Source organism: Vidua chalybeata, chromosome 4, assembly GCF_026979565.1.
Source record: "Vidua chalybeata isolate OUT-0048 chromosome 4, bVidCha1 merged haplotype, whole genome shotgun sequence".
In the NCBI taxonomy this organism is placed as follows: domain Eukaryota; kingdom Metazoa; phylum Chordata; class Aves; order Passeriformes; family Viduidae; genus Vidua; species Vidua chalybeata.
In genome coordinates this window covers 65,476,639-65,501,041 of record NC_071533.1, presented here as the reverse complement: position 1 = coordinate 65,501,041, position 24,403 = coordinate 65,476,639, and the positions used below count along the sequence as shown (strand labels likewise).

The window sequence follows — 24,403 nt, the reverse complement described above, 5'->3', positions numbered from 1 at the left end:
AAACACTAAAGCAACTATCAAAGTGCAGCAATGGTTTTGGAGAAACTTTCTGAGCACACAATAACAGACAGTGTTTGGTTTTGATTTTTTAAAATAAAGATACACTCCAGCCTTGCTGTGCATGAAGGGGTTTACTTTGAAAATTCCATTCCTCTTGCCTGGCCTTACCATGTTAAATTTTGTACAAACTCACACATCTTCTGTGTGGCATCTGCACGAACATCCACATTCCTGCAGAAAAGTCTGCTCTGCTGGCACCTCTTCTTTCCCATACATTGCTATGGAAAACAGAACTGTGTTCTTGAACCAAGGTCATGCTTGAAATACAGCAGAGATTCAAAACATGCACAAACTCCCCTCCCTTCAGCCTGGCTTTGACAAGCTAGACCAGCATGTTTACCTGAACACACCCAAGCAAGGCAAACAGAGGACAGCTACAGTCTGGAAGCCACACTGTACTTTTAGCACAACACTATCTACAAATTAAATTCAGTTTATCCAGCAGAACTATCTGCTGGGACATAGCTCAGGGATTACAGCTGCATAGCATCTTTCTGTCCTTGTCAGCAACTAAAGTCCTTCAGAAAAGCAGTTTCACACCATGGTGGGAATTTAAGGGGAGGAAATATCCTCAGATGTGACCTCAAAGGAGTTTTAGAAACAAAATAAAGTACACCCAACCCGTGGCATTTCAGAACTGGCTGTGAAGGATGGTTTCCACAAGCACAGATAATGTATCATCCATAAGGAAATTCTCCCAGTGGAAGCATGCCAACAGAAGATACTTGTCATTTCTAGAGAGAAATTGAAACCTGTCTGCTGAAGTTCAGGGTATGTTTTGGTTTAATTATAAACTGAGAACAGATTTATGCAGGGATTTAATTAAGTTGGGTAAAATTAAAGGAAAAACTGGGGGTGGAGTGCCAGACTTCTGCTTCACTTACCTCAGTTGCAAACTGTGTCAGACAGCCTTGGGTAGGTAAACAAGTGCGTGGACAGGCAGCATTCCAGTTTTGACTGCTCTATTTAGACTAATGAGGTTACTAATTAGAACACAGGATGATTCTACATCCAGTGGCAGCACTACATGATATTACTTTAGCAGACCTCAAACTTCATCTGTTTCATTCTTTCCCTTGTGCTACCATAGCTTGTTCAAGCATCCAGAATCTGGATTAGGCAATAAATCTGCCCAAAATTCAACTGCCACAGGCAGATTGGTTATGCTATGTCTAGTCTAATACCTTCAACCAAGAAATACAAAGATCTTTTCAGGACTGCTGAATTGCAAAATCCTATGGATGTGTCCCTAAATCCATTGCAGGCCCTGTCCATCATAGGCAAAAGCTTAAGGGCTCTTAATTCTCATAAAACACTTAAGATGAGTTTAAGTATTTCTCAACAGCCTATTACTCTCACCTAGCAGTTCCACTTTTTCCAGCAGGATCCATTTCCACGGCAGAATGGGTGCTGGGACTTCAGCTGCTCCCCCCCACTGAGTTACAATGCATTAAAACTGAGGGGCTGGAGAAAACCAGAATTGTAAACTGCCTTCAAGAGTCTAATTTTAATCTTTGAAGACTCCTCTTTTCCCCTTTTAGCAAGGACTAAAAATCCAAAATCACTACCCAAACCCAAGCAAACACCCTAAAACAAACAAGAAAGAACTACTGAACCCAGATTTTCCTTTTATAATCAAACTGACAACACAACTGCAAAAACAGCTAACAAGGATTTTTGAAGTTCAAGTCTTTAATTCTTCTGCATAAAGGCAAATTGCCAAAAATATAACACATTCCCTTTATTTACAAGCATCATAAATCACAAGGAAACATGCACATTGGAACAACAAGGTTCTAAGTATTACCTCTTGGAAAAGTGCTGTACAGATGTGTCCCTTGTACACATAATGCTCCGTGCTCTGTGGTGTGTGACTGATACACCCTTGTGTAGGGAAAAATGCCTGAGCATGCCTGGAAATAACATTTTGGGAGGGAGAGTAGTTTTTGAGGAAGCAGCTTACTTCAAAATCAGCAGCACAATGGGCTCTTGGCCCTGGGTACTGCCAGCCCCATAGCAAGGGAAAGTAAAACCAAACTCCAGCAGGAACAACTCCCAGCTCTGGCAGCCACTGGTATCCCAGTACATGCTACACAAGAATTGTAGAAGTCTTGTAACTGGCACGTGAATTTAGTCCAAACACTGTAGCCACAGCTCTCACTTCAAACTTCTGCACACAGTGCTAGCAGAATAAAAAAAAGGAGAGAGCCTGTCCTAACACCATCACAACCCTTAGCCTGGACAAGAGCAGTTCCACACCTGCAAATACTGCTATTCATCCCCAATAGTTGTAGGAACAAGAGGCACTGAATGCATCCTCTCCTACTCTTTAACTGTAGACTGGCTCTTTGGGTCAGGCTGCAACACACATAAAAGCAAAATCCAGGTATTTAAGCTGTGCTTCTGTTCTAACACAACCCCTTCAAGAAAAGGGGTTTTGATAAACAATATACCTTTCTCTTCTCTCACCTGGCTTACACAAATGCCACCTTAATACATCTCAGAGAACAATAAATAGGCCAAATGGGTGATCACCCAATCCAAAAGTTATGAACAGCTTGTCTTTAATGACAGGCTGAAGGCTTTAATGACAGGAGGAAGGCTGAAATTATCTACATTCTTTTGAAGCAGTTCTTCAGGCTGGATGTCCCATTCTGGTCCAGTGGAGCAGAGGAGGTTCCTTGGTTGGAGGGCTTGGATTTCAGTCTGACTTGACACTGGACCAATTCACTGGTAAAACATCAGCACACCCCGAGGAACAAGACCTCCAGAGGGAATGGCAGGATCCATCACCTGAAGCAGCCTTTGAAAAATAATGCACATGTCACCTGCCAATGCAGGCACAGCAGAAACGTCCTCACAAAAGCTTTAAGGAACATCCATTGTCATTGCAGCACAGACTTCACGAAATCTGGAGTTTTACACTTGAGGCACAGCTTGCAGAAAACAATCTATCCTTATAAAGATCTGGAGAAACCTAAACAAAAAAGCAGGTAACAGCATTTTATAAACATGCTATATCCAGGCATTAACAACAAAACATTTTCCTCTTTAAGCTGTAGTGTTACAGTAGTAGTAAATGGAAGAGAGCACTGCATATGGTGAACTTATAGCACAGCATAAAGGAGAAACTCATACTGTCCATACTAAAGAAAGTATTACAGCTAGTATGAACATTTTGAGAACATAAATTACTGAAAAAAATACAGTACTAGATACCCTACATTCCCAAAGTATTTGTCAGAGAGAAAGGGAAGCAGCTGAGCCTATTTTTACCAACCCCTTGCATCGTTTTCATCTAAATGTCATTGTTAATTCATAAAACACACTTTTATCTCGATTCTAATTAACAAATTTCTGACATATCTTAAGTATCCTATTGACTAAGGTTTTTCCCTAGAAATCAACCAGATAATTTCTGTCTTAAACAGGAATAAATGTGAATGTTTCTTTAAGCAAAAGGGAAGGTAGTGTGGAATTCTATCATGTAAACCACTATCTGGCTTTCAAGCAAGATTAAACTTCCACAGATAAAGTTCCTGACACTTGAGAATTAGAGCTCATCACACCTAAAAGCCAAGGTTAAAGGCAATGTTTCTCTAAATACTGATCTTTCCATCCCAGAAAACCAATGTGTTGTTCCACAGCAAAGGTACTCACTTTATATATTCTACATCTAACACAGCCCTTTTTTCAATCACAACATTTGATTACAAACCCACTGAATATACACACTCCTTAATACAGCCTTATTTACAACAAAGACCACTGCAAAAAAAGCTAAATATCAGCTATGTGGAAACCAGAAAGGCTCTTAACTGTGACGCTGAGATGCTTCTTTTACCTGAATAATTTCACCTTCTGTTGATTGCACGTATGCTGACTGCAAATCTCTTCCTCTCTCTGTGCAGATCCTACATGACAGCACCAGTTTTCCAAGACTTGATCTGCTGATCTCAAACTACATCCCTATTCTTCAAGTCTTTTTCTGTCACAGGAGAAATTGCTTCTTCAATACTTCTATATACAAAGAGAGACTAGATATTTCCAAATACTGAATTAGCACTTTAGAAAAGTGAAAGCATGTTAAATCTTATTCATGCTCAAAGAATTTAAAATAAAAATCAATAAAGTCAAAATAAAAATGTCATCAGCATAATTTAAAAGCTCTAGCTGCCTTTTCCTCACATTGCTATAATCCAAAATCTAAGTGTAAAACTAATTTTGGCCATATTCTTAATAAGTTCTATAAGGCAAAATTTTCAAAGATCACTGATTAACAGACATTTATATCCTAGTCCACGTTTAATAGCCTGCATCAAATATAGATCAAAGACAAATTCATTACACAAAGACTAACTTCTAATAAAATCTGTTTAACCCAGATTACCACCCATCCTATTAATGCATCGCAGGAATCTACAGTCCAAGAGAAAATTTTCACTAAAATCTACTGCTGCAAATGCCAAGTTGTTACTTCATCACAAAAATATTAAGAGACAGAAAAGGTGCTATTGAAATACTTAAAAAATTGACACTTGTCATTTGAGAGATGAAAAAACATTTTCTGGCTGAGAGGTAACAATTTCAATTTAGCAAATTGAAGCATTAGGTCTTTTAATTAAGGTGCTGTATTAAGTACAAGAGGATGGGATAAAAAACTAATAAAACAAAAGAAAAAATTATCTGCCTGAACTGAACAATTGCATTCTGTAGAATGATACCGTGGATGGGTGACTGAAACAGAACAGATCAAGTAAGCAGTCAGCACAAACTCACCTTGGTATTTAGATTTTTTTCCTCAGTACTGTATCTTCAGAATTTGCATTTTCCCATCCTCTGTCAGGGTATTCTGACTGATGTCTATCTAATAAACTACTACAAAGTTTAAGCCTACAAATAAAGAAACCAAAAACCAAAGACTAAGTGGCTTTATTATGGCAACCGTAAATACTAAATACAGCTACAATCCATTTACATTAACACAGACTATAACATGAAAACATAAGGCTGGAATTTACCACACATATAAATATTGATCAAGACATCCCTAAGATAAATAGTGAAAAACAGCTAAATAAAACATAAAATCAAATGTTTATAATAAATGCTTGGATTGAAGTACAGCAAGAAAGCAACTAAGCAACTAAAATAATATGCAAAAATGCCTCTCAAACCCCAACTGATGAGCTGCCTTTCATACCTCTCCAGCCTGAGGTCTGTATCTCTGCAAGTCTTGCTGTCAGGCAGAAAGAAGCTGGATTTCTTCTGTTTTGGATTGTTCCATCCTGAAGAACAACTGGGTGGAATCGAGTCACTGCATAAAAAGAAACAACTATCAGGGTCGTCACTACAAAACAACTTAATCTCTAGGGAGACAGATAGAGGAAGCTTCCAGCTCTTAGGCTGAGCAAGTGAGAGGCAAACTTCCAATTCTTTCCACAAGACAGAGCATGAAAGGGACTCATCATTTTCCAGCATTACCTAGGTTGGCAGAGTCAGCAGAAAGCAACAGATGGAGACTCAGACTGGAAAAAGCCAAATAAACTCAGAGAACAGAAATAACAACCAAACAAACCACGTGCTGGAGGAAATGTAAGAAGGCAAAAAAAACATAGTAGTAACCAGTGAAGGAAAAGATGAAAAAAAGAAAAGGAAAGGACACCTTTACAGCATAAGCAACAAGCAGAAATAACAACATAATCACTAGGGTATTTACCTTGTTATTTCTATACTTTGTTGTACTGTCATTACTTCATCTTTTTCACCAAAGGCTTCCCACTCTGAGCACTTTGAAAAACCGTCCTGATGTCCTGAGTCAGTAAGGCTGGAAAGAAAATGAAAATGTCTGAATCCATGCACTGTGGTGTCACCAGATGACACAAGCAAAAACGACACACCACAGCCTTGGTCATGATGAAGAGACTAATTTATTTTTTCTGACTACAATCTTTCATAGTTCTCAAAAGATGCCAGTGGATTGGAGGGTGAACGTTCCACCTCTCCAACGACACTGGACAAACTACCTGTACATCAAATTTCTCCGCCTCTATGAAAGAATGCAAAACAATAGATTGTTTACAGAAAGTTGTGCAAGAAAGTTCTCTACAAGAATGTAAACTCAGAAGGCTTTAGAAAACTCTTGATAACCAGGGCGACACTGTGGTAACACAGTTCCTCTTAATTTTTCAGAAGGGGGCTAAGCAGAGAGAAGAAACCATACCTGCATAAACATTTTTACTAAGGTTAGTGTGAAATATCTACTAAACTGTCAAAATCTTTTGTGTTGCCTAAATCTATACTCAAAATACAACCTGTGCTGTGTCTTCTGACACTTTGCAACAGAGCACTGTAAATATTTGCTCTCATACAGCACAATTATTCTGACATGATTTCCCTCCTCATTAAATTGCACACATTTAGATAAAACTCAAGCTAATAACAAAGGGAGGGGAAAATACCAGTATTGTTCCAAAAAGCAGTTCATAGTATCAATGAATTCCCACATGGAGAATCATTTCATACCTTTCCAGTGTGTGGTACATCTGCAGATAATGGTTTTTGCTCTCTGAAACCACAGAGGAGTCAGAATTGTTTCTTCTTCTGCGTTTCCATACTGGAGAAGAATTGGGAGAACAGGAACTACAAAAACAGATTTTACACACGTAACATTTTTTATCTATGTTTAAATGTTTATCAGCATTCTGCTAAATAACAGCATATGCTGCTGAGGAAGTTTTCTTTTGGGGTGTGATTCTTCAGTCACACACAGGAACATGGAACAAATGGCTCACAGTTTAGAAGCAAAACCATTTTGAGCTTCACCCACATCCCCCCAGGACAAGATATTCCACTCAATAGGGAAATGCATGTCACAGTCAGCCTCCCTGCTGTGCTGCAGACAGGCACAACGCTATGAAGGATGGGGACTCCTGCTTCTGAAAAAGCTCCCCTACTTTCAGAACATTCTAGCAGTGCTTAAAGGAGCCTCAGTACACTGCTGTGTAAACTGAGAAGCTGAATAAACACTGCATTTCCTTCTGTTAAATCATGTAATTCAGCAATGCTGGCAATTTTTCCATATTCTGTGCTCTGTACTACTGAGGGATTGCATTCAACAGCAAAAGTGACAAACTCCACAGCTGAGTATTAACTGCCCTTCCACACTAAACCTTTCCTACAAAAACCTGACAGCACTGACATGTACTAAATTATTTCCCTAAGCTAAGCACAGAAGTTTGCTCTCATACCTCTCAGGTGTGTGGGCAGTCTGTCTGCATTCATCTCCACACTCATTTCTTGTCTGCTTTTCATCAAACACAAAGGAGCCAGGAACATCCTCATCTTTGCACAACCATTCCTGGGAACTACCTGAAGTTTCGGTACTACTAAACACAGAACAAAAAAAAAAAAAAAAGAGCTTTAAAAAAGTATCCATCTGGCTTACTGGTCCAAACAGAAAACTGTTCAGCTGCAGTAAGAATTAACAGTTCATCTGACACCCAAATGGTATAAAAAGTGCAACTTCTACCACAGGTCAATCACAGCACAGGTAAAACTATTTACACAGTGCAGTAACACAGCTAAGAGAATTCCATTCTCTCTTCTCCTCCAAATTAACTCTCCCTTTCCAGAAAAGTAATGTTACCTTGTGCCCACCAGTGTACATACAAAGGGGAAGGGAATGTACTACTGCAGGCTGACCAAATGCCTTTCTCCCCATAACACCTGACTGCAGATTAACTTAGACTAAATAACTGCAATACCTTGAAGACTAACAGAATTCCAATGGAAAACAATGTATTCAAGAAGACTCCCATTGTTAAGTCTGATCTTTTTTCCCCCAGTCAGGAATGCTCTAAAGGAACTACAGAGCCCTCCTTCAATTCCTTAAGGCCTGACTTAATTCACCCATGTAACATACACGGGCTGCAGATCCCAGGTTTCTTCAGCAGGAGGATCCCAGGCATGCAGTGCTATCTTCCACAGCTTGATCTGCTGGTCCCAGGACCTACGGCTGTACTTCTTAAACTTGTTGGGAGTTGTAGGGTGAACTCCTGGAAGTCGCTGGCTCCTGGAAACACACGGTGACATTTGTTATTTCAGAGCATAAGGAGTGCTTCCCTTAATAAGAATCCCCAGTCCATCAGGTCACACAGGCATCAGTGGTCTAATAAATAAAACATTCGTATTTTTAAACACTTACTGAAATGTGCCTATTATAAGATGTTACCAAAAATAAATCCCAAAAGCAACAACCAACCATAATGTGCCGAGTCAGACTGGAGGCTCATCCTGTCCAGCACTCTGACAGCTGCCAAAAGCAGAGCTCTGCTGCCCATGAACAAAGATGAAACAGAAGCATAACTCACACTGCTTCAATATTATCCTAACCTCCAGCTCCTTCTACTTTACTTTTCCTCAGTCAAGTGCAGCTTCTTTTATTTGGTATTGTACTCAGTCTGTCAAGGATGGAGTTACCTTCCTCCCCAGCAGTCCCTGTAGTGCTGTGTTTTCCACTACTTGCTAAAACAGTGCTGATAAACACACTGGCTTTTGGGCATTACTGAACAGTGCTTGCACAGCTTCAAGGCCACCTCCTTTCCCCACCCACAGACACTAAGCTGAGAGTGAACACTAAGCTGAGAGGGAAAAGTGCTGTGACAGCTGACTCCAATTACCCAGAGATATCACACATGTCACACTCAGCAGTAAAAACCACAGGAAGAATTTCAGGAGAACTAAGGTTGTGTGCTATTCTACACACACACACACACCCCCACAAACACCAGGAACAACTGAGAATTCATCTGGAAATCTCCAACACAGGGCAACTTACTTTGGAACTTCTTTAATATATCTGTCATATGCAAGGGTATTCTTGCCAAAATTGATCTGTTTTTGTCTTCTCCTCAGGACCACCTCATCAGTTTCCCTTTCAGCTGGATTGGTAGAGTTGCTTGAAACAGAACTTGAAAATAAAAATAAAAATTAAGTTGGGAAGAACCTTAATAGCTAAGAAGTTCCATAAGCACATATTCTAGAACTGCCCAGTATTCTTAATGACACACAGTGAGCACAACTCTTACCTCACTAGTTCAGAGAAATGAAAGCTGTGCTAATCAAATCTCAATCTCAAATAATCACACAAGGAGCTTTTGAGATACAGCTTTTCAATGCTACTCCCTCCTTCAGGTTTCCTTCAGGCCTGATATGAAACAGCCTGCCTGTGGTTTCAAATCTTCATTACTGCACATGAACAAGTCACAGATCATCACATGGTTGTTGCTAAAACCAATGCAACAATAAGCAGTAATAGTTCAATACCTACTTTGTCATTTTTTTATGTGATGCTCTCATTGTCTTGCCTTCTTCAGTTCTACCCTCCCAGCTGGGGCAACTGGAAAGAGGCCTGGAATGTTCTGATGCTGTAGAGCTAGAAAAGAATGAGAATTCAACAGGAATGTTTGCTGCTGGTAACACACTTAACCAACAGAAACATCAATCAGAGACAAAACCAGCTCCACAACACTAAAACCATGGGCATGTTCCCTCTCTGTTTCTGTTCTTAGTCACCTTCAGCCTGCCCTCTTCTGTCAATTTTAATGCCTCAACGTTTAACTAGCCATGTAAGTAATCCAGAAGTAGATTTAGCTGATAGTCTTACTTTCCCTAAATGGTTGCACATGAACAGATGAAATTGCCATGCAAGCTGATAATGCCATTTTAACACACGACAAAGATTCCACATTGAATAGGAACAAATCCACTCAGCAAAGAAAAGCACAAAACACTGCTGGCACATCCACTAAAGTCTCACACTCATGCCCTACTCTTAGTATTTTTTATGACCACATCAAAGACATAGAAAACACTCCTGAATACAAGGCCTTTCCTAAGCTCTTCAAACGTTCATTCATTAATGAAGCAATATTAAACATGCCATCAAAAATTAAAATCACCTTCATACACTGGAATATTCAGAAATATACCAATTGCATTAAAAAATATTTTCATGTACCCTTAGTAAAACATTTCCTCTTACATTCTGTTCAGTTCTCTGCACATATCTCAGCACCCACCATGTTTCGCCCTTGCTATCAGACTGTAAGACTCAACCACATCCTCCATCTCGGGTGTTCAGTCTAAAATATCCAAAAGCCAAGCAAAATATTCATAGAATTACCTAAGGATAAAGTTCTATCTCATCTCAAATTGTCCTCAGGAATGGACTACAGGGAAAAATAGGTGCTCACTAAAAACTGCAGTACAGCTGAATACACCACATGGAGTGTGAAGAGACAAAGATGGTCTGCCCACATTTACACATAAAGATGCATAAGCAAAGTATGAAAGTAACAGCAAATGGGAGTTTTATACTAATATTGAAGACTTCAGCAATAAAGGGCTTAAACTACTGCTTCCCTACATAGCCCTTCTCCCTTTCATTTTGAATACTCGCTAATACTGTGGCACGTATTTCAATGAGACAAACTGGATGGTCTTCTTTAGGCATGATGAATGCCTGAAGAACTCTGTGTTACTCTATGAGAAGAAAACACCCAACCTAAACATGTCCAAGTTTTTCTTGGAGTCCTAAAGAAGTGCACAGCAAAGTGGAGATCTAAAAAAATTTACACTTAGTCCTTACCTCTCCAGCCAGTGGTCAGAATGGCCACACTGATATTCTTCAACCACCAGAGAATTGGAATCATTGCAGCTTCTATGGTCCTGCTCTTGATGCCAGCAGTGTGGATGTTGCACAGAACTAGAAAAGAAGAATTCTCATCTGAAATCAAGTCACTGGTAGTCACTGAACATGGCCTATAAAAATCAAAGATGGACCATTTGATTTGGCATATGGATATGTCATTCATACCAACTTATGCAGGCAACACATACTTAACAAAAGTGTAGTGCAACTGCTGAGAATATATCTTCGACTAATGCAATTAAGACATCAAAATTTTTAAATAAACACTTAATATTTTGATAACCAAAAACATACTCTTTTTGTAAACAAAATGGTGGGGAAGAAAAACCTAATTGAGCACTGCCACCAGCATGTATGGACTTGTGGACATGATCAATGTTCTGTCAGCAGTGCATTATTTGACATTTATTTACTGACCCATTTACAGACCCAACTCACAGAAAAGGCAAGTCCCAAAACTACACTTCAACACAATGGCTAGGGAGAAATAGGTCAAATGGTTATGTGGAAACACTTTTACACAGGAAATTCTTGACCAGAAGCAGCTGTGGAGCCCCCACAAGGAAGCCTAGGATAGGGAGCTGCCTGTAGTGCTCACAGCACACTGGTAGCTCAGCCATAGATTGCTTAAGGGTTAAGTTCTCTACATTCGCCTCCTCGGTTCTGGCGGCTTTGACTTTTTAAATGACAGCTTACTAAAGAAAACACAACCATAGCATCCACCAACACCAGACCTGGCTTCTGGGCTAAGGAGGGCAGCGACAGATCCACCGCCACACCTGCCCGAGAGAACCAGCTGGCACTGCAGCCTCTGCGCTGCAAATACACGGTGCTTCTGTATGTGTGAGTTATAAATAACAAATACAGTTATTGGCTTTTGCATTTTTTATTAACTTCTGCTTTGCAAGTTATTATTGATCACAAAAGTCCTGCTATAATACGATTTGTAATTACTGCTTTTGATATAGTATAATCTGTCAGTTTATATATGCACTGTATAGCTTTTATAAAAGTAGTGTAATATATACTATTTTAGTCCATGTCATAAATGGACTGTGAAATGCTGAAGTGATTTTTCATGTAACTAACTTAGAAAATGTTGTAAAATAATTAGGTGATTTTCCACATTTGGGGACTATCTTATCTAAAAGACAAGATAACAGAAACAGAAATCAGAGCACCAAAAGAAGGAAGAATTTATTAAAACTCATTATCATGCAGTGAAAATACAACAGGATGGAACCACGAGAAGAAATAACATACATTAGTTTAATCTACAAGATGAAGACAAGGCAAAGGTTAAAACCAAGCAAAAGAACATCTAAACTCAAAACAATATATGAATATGTATAAACTCCTATGAATATGCATGTACCACCTGTAATGTAACAGAATATAGAGAACATGGTTTAAGTTAAAGGTGTGCTTTTGGCAAATAGCCAAGTACCCCAGCACAGGATTTTATCCCTTTTATGGCTTAATAAATTTTTATACAAATTTTAAATAGTGAGCTGTGTTACTCACACAATTAGATAAAAGTTTTGTATAGGACATACTATTGCTACATGCCAGTGCTTCCTTGAAAAACAAATTTTTAGTCATTGCCCCTGCTCATTTCATGACATCCAGTGTCACCCCTTCCCATCTGGTAGTTGTGAAAAGTATTTGGAGGCTTTTTTCCCCCTGAGGTTCTTATAGAGATTTCACACACACCTTCTTCCATTTATGCATTCAGGCTGTAGCAGGAAAATCCATCCAAGGAGGAGTTACCATGGACACCTTCAGGAGAACTTAAGCCCTATTTGTATTTATTCCCATGTTCTCAGGTAAGACACTGCATACAGATAAGCCAGACTAAAGTTTTACGTGGTAAAAATAACTTGAAAATTAAAACCAGAAGTCTTACAAAGAATTGACTATTTTTATTTAGTTCTTCAGAGGGTTTTGAGATTAAATGCATGTATTCATTAAGCCTTTTCCCTTAGGGCCATCCAAATAATACTGTTCATTTTAAAAAGGCAAGGTATCCAGCAAAAAAACCCTATCACCCCAAAAACCACAAATGAGAAATCCTGCAGTATGTCTTTGGAAGAAAATATCTTGTAATCCATGTAAGAGCTTGAGTATTTATATCTCAACTCCTTAAACAGCTCAAAGTCCACAAACATTTCTTGAAAAATGGCACTGAGAACCTCAGTCTTACTGAGGTTTGTCCAGAATGGAAAGGTGCTTAGCTGCAGTCTAGCAAGTCTTACAATAGCAGAGAAAGATTTGAGTTGGAAGGGACTTTAAAGATCATCCAGTTCCAACCCTCTGCCAAGGGAAGGGACACCTTCCACTAGAACTGGCTGCTCAAAGTCCTGTTCAATCCCTTTAGCACTTCCAAGAATGGGGCAGCCACAACTTCTCTGGTCAATTTGGTCCAGTTTACAGAGACACAATAAAAATACTCATACTGAAGAGATCCCATGATAACTTGGTATCTTGGTTTCAAGCTACACCAAACCTCATAGTAAAAAAACTGTACTCAAATAATGGATTAAAAATATCTTCTGCTTGGAAAAAAAAGTCTTTTTGGGTTGACAAATTATGTTAACCTAAAAAAACAACAGGTAACATATTTTCCCAATATGCTCTGAAACATTACAAACTTTGGAAATAAATAATATAGCCATGACCTATGTTTTGAGAAAGACCTGTTGAGTTGCAGCATGATGGGAAATTTAGGCAATACATCATACACTCATATGAGGTATTTGTACTGACACAGTCCACTCACAGACTGTCTTTAGTTAAATGACATCATATTTATATAATAAACATCAGATTACTAACATTGCCCACCTATATAAGTGCTGTGCAAAAGCATACACATAGCTGGAAATGGAAAACTAAATCAATATAAGTGATTTACACACAATAATAAAAAAGAAAATTCTTTCAGTGAATATTTTAGTCACTTGCATTACTTAGGTTTTTTTTGGATTTAATTTTTTGTTCTTTTGCTCGTTTGTTGTCACTACAAAACAACTTAATCTCTAGGGAGACAGATAGAGGAAGCTTCCAGCTCTTAGGCTGAGCAAGTGAGAGGCAAACTTCCAATTGTTTCCACAAGACAGAGCATGAAAGAGACTCATCATTTTCCAGCATTACCTGGGATGGCAGAGGCAGCAGAAAGCAACAGATGGAGACTCAGACTGGAAAAAGCCAAATAAACTCAAAGAACAGAAATAACAACCAAACAAACCACGTGCTGGAGGAAATGTAAGAAGGCAAAAAAACCGTAGAAGTAGTAACCAATGAAGGAAAAGATGAAAAAAAGAAAAGGAAAGGACACCTTTACAGCATAAGCAACAAACAGAAATAACAACATAATCACTAGGGTATTTACCTTGTTATTTCTATACTTTGTTGTACTGTCATTACTTCATCTTTTTCACCAAAGGCTTCCCACTCTGAGCATTTTGAAAAACCGTCCTGATGTCCTGAGTCAGTAAGGCTGGAAAGAAAATGAAAATGTCTGAATCCATGCACTGTGGTAACACAGTTCCTCTTAATTTTTCAGAAGGGGGCTAAGCAGAGAGAAGAAACCATACCTGCATAAACATTTTTACTAAGGTTAGTGTGAAATATCTACTAAACTGTCAAAATCTTTTGTGTTGCCTAAATCTATACTCAAAATACAACCTGTGCTGTGTCTTCTGACACTTTGCAACAGAGCACTGTAAATATTTGCTCTCATACAGCACAATTATTCTGACATGATTTCCCTCCTCATTAAATTGCACACATTTAGATAAAACTCAAGCTAATAACAAAGGGAGGGGAAAATACCAGTATTGTTCCAAAAAGCAGTTCATAGTATCAATGAATTCCCACATGGAGAATCATTTCATACCTTTCCAGTGTGTGGTACATCTGCAGATAATGGTTTTTGCTCTCTGAAACCACAGAGGAGTCAGAATTGTTTCTTCTTCTGCGTTTCCATACTGGAGAAGAATTGGGAGAACAGGAACTACAAAAACAGATTTTACACACGTAACATTTTTTATCTATGTTTAAATGTTTATCAGCATTCTGCTAAATAACAGCATATGCTGCTGAGGAAGTTTTCTTTTGGGGTGTGATTCTTCAGTCACACACAACATGGAGCAAATGGCTCACAGTTTAGAAGCAAAACCATTTTGAGCTTCACCCACATCCCCCCAGGACAAGATATTCCACTCAATAGGGAAATGCATGTCACAGTCAGCCTCCCTGCTGTGCTGCAGACAGGCACAACGCTATGAAGGATGGGACTCCTGCTTCTGAAAAAGCTCCCCTACTTTCAGAACATTCTAGCAGTGCTTAAAGGAGCCTCAGTACACTGCTATGTAAACTGAGAAGCTGAATAAACACTGCATTTCCTTCTGTTAAATCATGTAATTCAGCAATGCTGGCAATTTTTCCATATTCTGTGCTCTGTACCACTGAGGGATTGCATTCAACAGCAAAAGTGACAAACTCCACAGCTGAGTATTAACTGCCCTTCCACACTAAACCTTTCCTACAAAAACCTGACAGCACTGACATGTACTGAATTATTTCCCTAAGCTAAGCACAGAAGTTTGCTCTCATACCTCTCAGGTGTGTGGGCAGTCTGTCTGCATTCATCTCCACACTCATTTCTTGTCTGCTTTTCATCAAACACAAAGGAGCCAGGAACATCCTCATCTTTGCACAACCATTCCTGAGAACTACCTGAAGTTTCGGTACTACTAAACACAGAACAAAAAAAAAAAAAAAAGAGCTTTAAAAAACTATCCATCTGGCTTACTGCTCCAAAAAGAAAACTGTTCAGCTGCAGTAAGAATTAACAGTTCATCTGACACCCAAATGGTATAAAAAGTGCAACTTCTACCACAGGTCAATCACAACACAGGTAAAACTATTTACACAGTGCAGTAACACAGCTAAGAGAATTCCATTCTCTCTTCTCCTCCAAATTAACTCTCCCTTTCCAGAAAAGTAATGTTACCTTGTGCCCACCAGTGTACATACAAAGGGGAAGGGAATGTACTACTGCAGGCTGACCAAATGCCTTTCTCCCCATAACACCTGACTGCAGATTAACTTAGACTAAATAACTGCAATACCTTGAAGACTAACAGAATTCCAATGGAAAACAATGTATTCAAGAAGACTCCCATTGTTAAGTCTGATCTTTTTTCCCCCAGTCAGGAATGCTCTAAAGGAACTACAGAGCCCTCCTTCAATTCCTTAAGGCCTGACTTAATTCACCCATGTAACATACACGGGCTGCAGATCCCAGGTTTCTTCAGCAGGAGGATCCCAGGCATGCAGTGCTATCTTCCACAGCTTGATCTGCTGGTCCCAGGACCTACGGCTGTACTTCTTAAACTTGTTGGGAGTTGTAGGGTGAACTCCTGGAAGTCGCTGGCTCCTGGAAACACACGGTGACATTTGTTATTTCAGAGCATAAGGAGTGCTTCCCTTAATAAGAATCCCCAGTCCATCAGGTCACACAAGCATCAGTGGTCTAATAAATAAAACATTCGTATTTTTAAACACTTACTGAAATGTGCCTATTATAAGATGTTACCAAAAATAAATCCCAGAAGCAACAACCAACCATAATGTGCCGAGTCAGACTGGAGGCTCATCCTGTCCAGCACTCTGACAGCTGCCAAAAGCAGAGCTCTGCTGCCCATGAACAAAGATGAAACAGAAGCATAACTCACACTGCTTCAATATTATCCTAACCTCCAGCTCCTTCTACTTTACTTTTCCTCAGTCAAGTGCAGCTTCTTTTATTTGGTATTGTACTCAGTCTGTCAAGGATGGAGTTACCTTCCTCCCCAGCAGTCCCTGTAGTGCTGTGTTTTCCACTACTTGCTAAAACAGTGCTGATAAACACACTGGCTTTTGGGCATTACTGAACAGTGCTTGCACAGCTTCAAGGCCACCTCCTTTCCCCACCCACAGACACTAAGCTGAGAGTGAACACTAAGCTGAGAGGGAAAAGTGCTGTGACAGCTGACTCCAATTACCCAGAGATATCACACATGTCACACTCAGCAGTAAAAACCACAGGAAGAATTTCAGGAGAACTAAGGTTGTGTGCTATTCTACACACACACACACACCCCCACAAACACCAGGAACAACTGAGAATTCATCTGGAAATCTCCAACACAGGGCAACTTACTTTGGAACTTCTTTAATATATCTGTCATATGCAAGGGTATTCTTGCCAAAATTGATCTGTTTTTGTCTTCTCCTCAGGACCACCTCATCAGTTTCCCTTTCAGCTGGATTGGTAGAGTTGCTTGAAACAGAACTTGAAAATAAAAATAAAAATTAAGTTGGGAAGAACCTTAATAGCTAAGAAGTTCCATAAGCACATATTCTAGAACTGCCCAGTATTCTTAATGACACACAGTGAGCACAACTCTTACCTCACTAGTTCAGAGAAATGAAAGCTGTGCTAATCAAATCTCAATCTCAAATAATCACACAAGGAGCTTTTGAGATACAGCTTTTCAATGCTACTCCCTCCTTCAGGTTTCCTTCAGGCCTGATATGAAACAGCCTGCCTGTGGTTTCAAATCTTCATTACTGCACATGAACAAGTCACAGATCATCACATGGTTGTTGCTAAAACCAATGCAACAATAAGCAGTAATAGTTCAATACCTACTTTGTCATTTTTTTATGTGATGCTCTCATTGTCTTGCCTTCTTCAGTTCTACCCTCCCAGCTGGGGCAACTGGAAAGAGGCCTGGAATGTTCTGATGCTGTAGAGCTAGAAAAGAATGAGAATTCAACAGGAATGTTTGCTGCTGGTAACACACTTAACCAACAGAAACATCAATCAGAGACAAAACCAGCTCCACAACACTAAAACCATGGGCATGTTCCCTCTCTGTTTCTGTTCTTAGTCACCTTCAGCCTGCCCTCTTCTGTCAATTTTAATGCCTCAACGTTTAACTAGCCATGTAAGTAATCCAGAAGTAGATTTAGCTGATAGTCTTACTTTCCCTAAATGGTTGCACATGAACAGATGAAATTGCCATGCAAGCTGATAATGCCATTTTAACACATGACAAAGATTCCACATTGAATAGGAACAAATCCACTCAGCAAAGAAAAACACAAAACACTGCTGGCACATCCACTAAAGTCTCACACTCATGCCCTACTCTTAGTATTTTTTATGACCACATCAAAGACATAGAAAATACTCCTAAATACAAGGCCTTTCCTAAGCTCTTCAAACGTTCATTCATTAATGAAGCAATATTAAACATGCCATCAAAAATTAAAATCACCTTCATACACTGGAATATTCAGAAATATACCAATTGCATTAAAAAATATTTTCATGTACCCTTAGTAAAACTTTTCCTCTTACATTCTGTTCAGTTCTCTGCACATATCTCAGCACCCACCATGTTTTGCCCTTGCTATCAGACTGTAAGACTCAACCACATCCTCCATCTCGGGTGTTCAGTCTAAAATATCCAAAAGCCAAGCAAAATATTCATAGAATTAGCTAAGGATAAAATTCTATCTCATCTCAAATTGTCCTCAGGAATGGACTACAGGGAAAAAATAGGTGCTCACTAAAAACTGCAGTACAGCTGAATACACCACATGGTGTGTGAAGAGACAAAGATGGTCTGCCCACATTTACACATAAAGATGCGTAAGCAAAGTATGAAAGTAACAGCAAATGGGAGTTTTATACTAATATTGAAGACTTCAGCAATAAAGGGCTAAAACTACTGCTTCCCTACATAGCCCTTCTCCCTTTCATTTTGAATACTCGCTAATACTGTGGCACGTATTTCAATGAGACAAACTGGATGGTCTTCTTTAGGCATGCTACACTATGAGAAGAAAACACCCAACCTAAACATGTCCAAGTTTTTCTTGGAGTCCTAAAGAAGTGCACAGCAAAGTGGAGATCTAAAAAAATTTACACTTAGTCCTTACCTCTCCAGCCAGTGGTCAGAATGGCCACACTGATATTCTTCAACCACCAGAGAATCGGAATCATTGCAGCTTCTACGGTCCTGCTCTTGATGCCAGCAGTGTGGATGTTGCACAGAACTAGAAAAGAAGAATTCTCATCTGAAATCAAGTCACTGGTAGTCACTGAACATGGCCTATAAAAATCAAAGATGAACCATTTGATTTGGCATATGGATATGTCATTCATACCAACTTATGCAGGCAACACATACTTAACAAAAGTGTAGTGCAACTGCTGAGAAAATATCTCTGACTAATGCAATTAAGACATCAAAAATTTTAAATAAACACTTAATATTTTGATAACCAAAAACATACTCTTTTTGCAAACAAAACGGTGGGGAAGAAAAACCTAATTGAGCACTGCCACCAGCATGTATGGACTTGTGGACATGATCAATGTTCTGTCAGCAGTGCATTATTTGACATTTATTTACTGACCCATCCAGTAGTAAACTCACAGAAAAGGCAAGTCCCGAAACTACACTTCAACACAATGGCTAGGGAGAAATAGGTCAAATGGTTATGTGGAAACACTTTTACACAGGAAATTCTTGACCAGAAGCAGCTGTGGAGTCCCCACAAGGAGGCCTGGGACAGGGAGTTGCTCACAGCACACTGGTGGCTCAGCCAGGGATTGCTTAAGGGTTGAGCTCTCTACGTTCTCCTCCTCGGTTCTGGCGGCTTTGACTTTTTAAGTGACAGCTTACTAAAGAAAACACAACCATTGCATCCACCAACACCAGACCTGGCTTCTGGGCTAAGGAGGGCAGCTGCAGATCCACTGCCACACCTGCCCGAGAGAACCAGCTGGCACTGCAGCCTCTGTTACATGTTCGCGTGTGTGTGACTAACAGCAAACACACTGCTGTGTACGGGCCAGGTCTCTGCCCTTAGCTCAATAAGGGAGAAGAAAGCATTTTTGATGTTTTACTCTTGTCTTAACCGCCCATGTTTTCTTTCCTTTCCTCCTCCACCCTGCCTGGCTTTGGGAGTTCCATGCTCCCAGACGGCTCCAAGTTACCAACACCACACGGCACAAACAGCACAAACAGCTTCCTCAGAATCACAGACCCAGACAAATGGTCCGCTTCCAAACCCGCTCAGTTATCGCTAAGGCAATGAACGATCAAAACCTTTCCCTAACCACCTTAAACAATTACTCGGTTTAACGACTTGAAAGAAAACAATTTTTAAACCAGCTTAGGTGCACTACAACACGTGCCGTAAGTAGGACACTGTTTGTAAGGGGAAATGATAACCGAATATTATGTCTTTTAGAAGCTTTCCAGTATTTACTTTGCACTGCCCGCCCATTCCAGCCTGATACCAAGCCCCAGTACTCCCAGCCGGGCTGGGGCATCTCGCCGAGCCTACACGCCCTGTCCGGATCTGCTAGTCCCTCACCCGCCACCGACAGAGGAGGCCGAAGGAGCCCCCGCACGGGGGGCGAGGCCGCAGGAGAAGGGGCCGTTTGCCGGACCATGGTGCACAGCCGGCACCTGCCTCCGGAGCCGCCCCGGGACGGGCAGCGCCGCACCCCTGCCCGCTCCGCTCCCCGTCGCCCCGCGGCCGCTCCCACCTGCGCGGCCCGTCCGGCTCCGCCGCGCCCGGGCGGCGCGGCCCGCCGGACATGGCTGAGGCGGGCGGCGTCCCGGCCGAACACGGCCCCGGCCCGGCCCGGCCCGGCCGCGGCGGCAGCGCAGGCGCGGCCCGTCCTCCCGCGGGGAGCGCAGGCGCGGCCCGGAGAGCCCGGGCAGGCTCTGCTGTTGAGGGAACGCTGCTTGGTCTGACTGGAGGGAAGAAAAGCGTTCTGCGTCTCTGTGAGGGCCTGGGCGCAGCTTCCTTCACACCGAGGGCACCATTGCCCTCACGCCATCTCCGTTCGGCTGTATTCCCCGGCCCACTCGCAAATGCAGGGAAAACCCAGCTCCCACATCACGGTGTTACCTCACGCAATAGCCAAGAGTTCGTTTTGGGACAAGTAATTTTTCTCCTAGACCTAGTGACGGCTTGGTGGCCACCAGAGTATACACGCTACAGGAATGTGTCCCACATTTCATACCATTAATGGAATCATAGAACAGTTTGGCTTGAAAAGGACCTTAAAGATAACTTGTTTGAATATTTATATCTCAATTCCTTAAACAGCTCAAAGTCAACAAGCATTTCTTAAGAAAGGCACTCTGAACTTTAACTACTGAGGTTATCCTGACTGGAATGGTACTCAGCTGCAGGCTAGCTAGTTTCACAAAACCACAGAACGGTTTGGGTTGGAAGGGACCCTGAAGACCATCTCCTCACAACTCCCCTGTCATGGGCAGGGACACCTTCCCCTAGAGCTCCATCCAGCCTGGCCTTGAACAGGATCCCTTCCAGGGATGGGGCATCCACAGCTTCTCTGGTCAACCTCTGCCAGTACCTTACCACCCTCATAGTAAAGAATTTCTTCCCCTGTCTCTAATCTGAACCTACTCCTTTGCCATGGCCTTGTCAAAAGTCCCTCTCCAGCCCTCTTGGAGACCCTTTAGTGAAAGGTGCTCCAAGGTCTCCCTGGAGCCTTCTCTTCTCCAGACTGAACACCTCCTGCTCTCTCAGCCTGTCTCCATAGCAGAGGTGCTCCAGCCCTCTGAACATCTTCATGGTTCTCCTCTGGACACACTCCAGTAGGTCCTCTACTACAGCAATGTGATACAGGAATGTGATAGATTCTTTATTGCTGGTGCTCAGTAATAAATCTGAGCAATTAAGTAAATGTTTTATATAGGACACACCATTGCAAAATGCCAGGGCTTCCTTGGAAAAACAAATTTTTAATCATTGCCCTTGCTGATTTCATGACATCCAGTGTCACCCCTTCCCATCTGGTAGTTGTGAAAAGTATTTGGAGGCTTTTTTCCCCCTGAGGTTCTTATAGAGATTTCACACACACCTTCTTCCATTTATGCATTCAGGCTGTAGCAGGAAAATCCATCCAAGGAGGAGTTACCATGTACACCTTCAGGAAAATTTAAGCCCTATTTGTATTTATTCCCATGTTCTCAGGTAAGACACTGCATACAGATAAGCCAGACCAAAGTTTTACCTGGTAAAAATAACTTGAAAATTAAAAACAGAAGTCTTGCAAAGAATTGACAGTATTTTTATTAAACTCTTCAGAGGGTTTTAAGATTAAATGCATGTATTCATTAAGCCTTTTCCCTAAGGGCCATCCAAATAATACTGTTCATTTTAAAAAGGCAAGGTATCTAGCAAAAAACCCCATCAACCCCAAAAACCACAAATGAGAAATCCTGCAGTATGTCTTCGGAAGAAAATGTCTATAATCCATGTAAGAGCTTGAGTATTTATATCTCAACTCCTTAAACAGCTCTAAGTCCACAGACATTTCTTGAAAAATGGCACTGAGAACCTCAGTCTTACTGAGGTTTATCCTGAATAGAATGGTGCTTAGCTGCAGTCTAGCAAGTCTTACAATAGCAGAGAAAGATTTGAGTTGGAAGGGAAAAGAAATGGCCTTGTGGCTCTTTGGATGATAACCTGAAGCTAGCACAAAGACAAATGCCTGTTTTTGTACTCTATTATTTTCATGTTCATAAGGATTTTTAACAAGTTGTTTCTCACAGCTTTTAAGAAGCTCACAAATCTTGGAGGCATGTCAGATTATTTTGAGAATTTAAACTTGGGGAAAACAACTTATTTTAAGGAATGTAAGTCAGGTACTATCATTAACTATCATTAACATAAATCATAATTTTGTTTTGGTAATTATTACTAAGTTTTCTAAGAGGCACTTCTGTGCATTAAAAGATGCAAGGGTATAAAACATTTTTGATTGTTACTCTGTTGTACTTTTGTATCGACAAAAGAGGTAGGATGAACAAAAGCAAAGTTCCACTGAAGTGAAAACTTCCAGTCAACTCAAGAGTAGCTTCCACTGCAGTAGCAATTAGGAATTTAAAGCTTTTATTAAATGAGATACTATTGGCAACTGACCTGGCTTTAGTCTATAAAACCATCTGCAACTACATGCATCTAAGATTCTCAAGGACTTTATGATTTTAGCCTCACATTCTTTACAATGAGTATTTTTATTCTGAACAGGCAAAGTGCTGTAGGAACTGAATGACTGGTGGTGGCAAAACCAGCTCCAAAATCCTACTCTCTCTTCTGCAACTATTTCAAGGGCCACATCCCTTCTATCAGTGCCACGTTATGTAAATTCTCAGAAGCAAATGTTACAAAATGCTTATTTGTGAAGGCTGCTGTATACTGATAGGTGTACCGATAGGTACAGACAACACCACCCGGCCCTGTAAGAACCTTCCAAAGGTTAAAAAATCCTGCAGAAACCATTTTAAATCTAAAAATAACTTTCCCTCAGAAGTGCTATGAAAATATTTTAAATTCAATTGCTAATTGACTCCTAGAATTTGTATTACTTTTCAGACTTACCAACAAATCTGAAACTCCAGAACTCCATTTAATTCTATTCAGATGAAGAGTGACATGCCACTGAAGATCTCTTTGGGAAAGAGAGATAAATCCACATAACCTGTCTCAGTGTCAAATTTTCACTCTGTACATCCATACAATCCAAAACAGCAGATAATGGAAAACAGAGAAGCCATTGTTATTAACAGGTAGCTTACTTAATTGCATAGTAGATGTTGTATATAAAGCAACTGAGATATGCTGAAGCAATAAATGTTCTTAAACTCAACCAGTGTGGATTTTTACAAATAAGTATTATTTAAAAATTCCAAAGTTAAAGTCCAGCAATTAAATGTTAGTTTTCAAGCAATGCTGTCTTCAGTTCCTTACCCCTCTATGAATTCTTGCTTGCAGCCACATTTGTAGCCATTTCCTGGCTGGTTGCAAGGTAGCTCAGATGAGACTCATTAAATGTTTCATGGTTGTACTTCCGATACTTGTAGCATTTTTACATCCTGCCACCTGTTCCTGCTCAAACCAGTTGCCTGCGATGGTAATCAAGAGGTTATAATGTAATCACTGGCATGCCACCTCTGCCTAAGATTTACTGGTAAGATCCTTTTGATTATTCAGGTGGGAGGTATTAAGAGCTTTTATTCTTGTGGACCAAAGCTTTAAAGTATTCCTTTCTCTATTTGACCCACCTGTAATTTTAATTTACAAATTAAAGCTCAGATGTTTTCTGCACTCTGATCAAATGTATGTAAAAAAAGTCCCATCACCTAAAGGACATTGAAACCCTAAGCAATACAGCTCCTGGAAACGAACAGATTTTAACCATGTATTGCAGTGTAAGTAAATGGGTTGAGAAATCCTGCTGTTGTTTGAAATAAAGATATCCATCAAAAAGTATGCTAGAGGCAAATTAATGGAATAAAAGGTCCATACAGGACTTGTAAATCTTCTTGTAATCAGGGATTACATTTCTTAGCCTACTGCAACCCTTTGTGGTAGATGTAGTGGAAGTAGCTCCTTCCAGCTGAAGGAATACAACTGGTGTACTTGTTTGAAAAACAACTGCAAAGATTAATAATAACTTTACAACTGGATTAAAGAATAACAAAATATCAATGAAGTCTAACCAAAGCAATTTTCTCA

General features: G+C 40.3%; 1 protein-coding gene and 2 long non-coding RNA genes across 8 annotated transcripts; 1 reads left to right on the top strand and 2 right to left on the bottom strand.

The window, feature by feature from the left end:
• Window positions 1-1,732: 1,732 nt before the first annotated feature.
• LOC128786818 (uncharacterized) lies at window positions 1,733-20,447 on the bottom strand. 6 transcript variants are annotated; one of them, XM_053940463.1, is made up of 19 exons: window positions 20,394-20,447; window positions 18,773-18,889; window positions 17,475-17,579; window positions 16,983-17,114; window positions 16,068-16,217; window positions 15,394-15,531; window positions 14,673-14,789; window positions 14,166-14,273; window positions 10,712-10,828; window positions 9,392-9,496; window positions 8,900-9,031; window positions 7,985-8,134; window positions 7,311-7,448; window positions 6,586-6,702; window positions 5,780-5,887; window positions 5,264-5,377; window positions 4,840-4,953; window positions 3,905-4,097; window positions 1,733-3,037 (listed from the first exon to the last, which is right to left on the bottom strand). In XM_053940463.1, exons 1-17 carry the CDS (start codon window positions 20,444-20,446, stop codon window positions 4,848-4,850), a joined length of 2,007 nt encoding a protein of 668 aa, XP_053796438.1. In that variant the 5' UTR covers window position 20,447; the 3' UTR covers window positions 1,733-3,037; window positions 3,905-4,097; window positions 4,840-4,847. The 6 variants fall into 6 exon arrangements, with proteins under 6 accessions (XP_053796438.1, XP_053796440.1, XP_053796441.1 ...); XM_053940465.1 differs by having other exon boundaries at window positions 3,905-4,080; XM_053940466.1 differs by having other exon boundaries at window positions 3,905-4,048.
• On the top strand, window positions 19,931-23,327 carry LOC128786820 (uncharacterized). The gene is made up of 3 exons (XR_008430485.1): window positions 19,931-20,037; window positions 21,766-21,856; window positions 23,261-23,327. It is a non-coding gene; the product is annotated as an uncharacterized LOC128786820 (long non-coding RNA).
• On the bottom strand, window positions 21,933-24,395 carry LOC128786821 (uncharacterized). The gene is made up of 2 exons (XR_008430486.1): window positions 23,636-24,395; window positions 21,933-23,390 (listed from the first exon to the last, which is right to left on the bottom strand). It is a non-coding gene; the product is annotated as an uncharacterized LOC128786821 (long non-coding RNA).
• Window positions 24,396-24,403: the final 8 nt, after the last annotated feature.

Coding starts and splice junctions, on each gene's coding strand:
- LOC128786818 (XM_053940463.1), bottom strand. CDS start 20,446: ATGTCCGGCGGGCCGCGCCGCCCGGGCGCGGCGGAGCCGGACGGGCCG. Junction 18,890..20,393: donor GAGCCGGACGGGCCGCGCAG/GTGGGAGCGGCC, acceptor CTTCTTTTCTAG/TTCTGTGCAACATCCACACT. Junction 8,135..8,899: donor TATATTAAAGAAGTTCCAAA/GTAAGTTGCCCT, acceptor GTGTGTTTCCAG/GAGCCAGCGACTTCCAGGAG.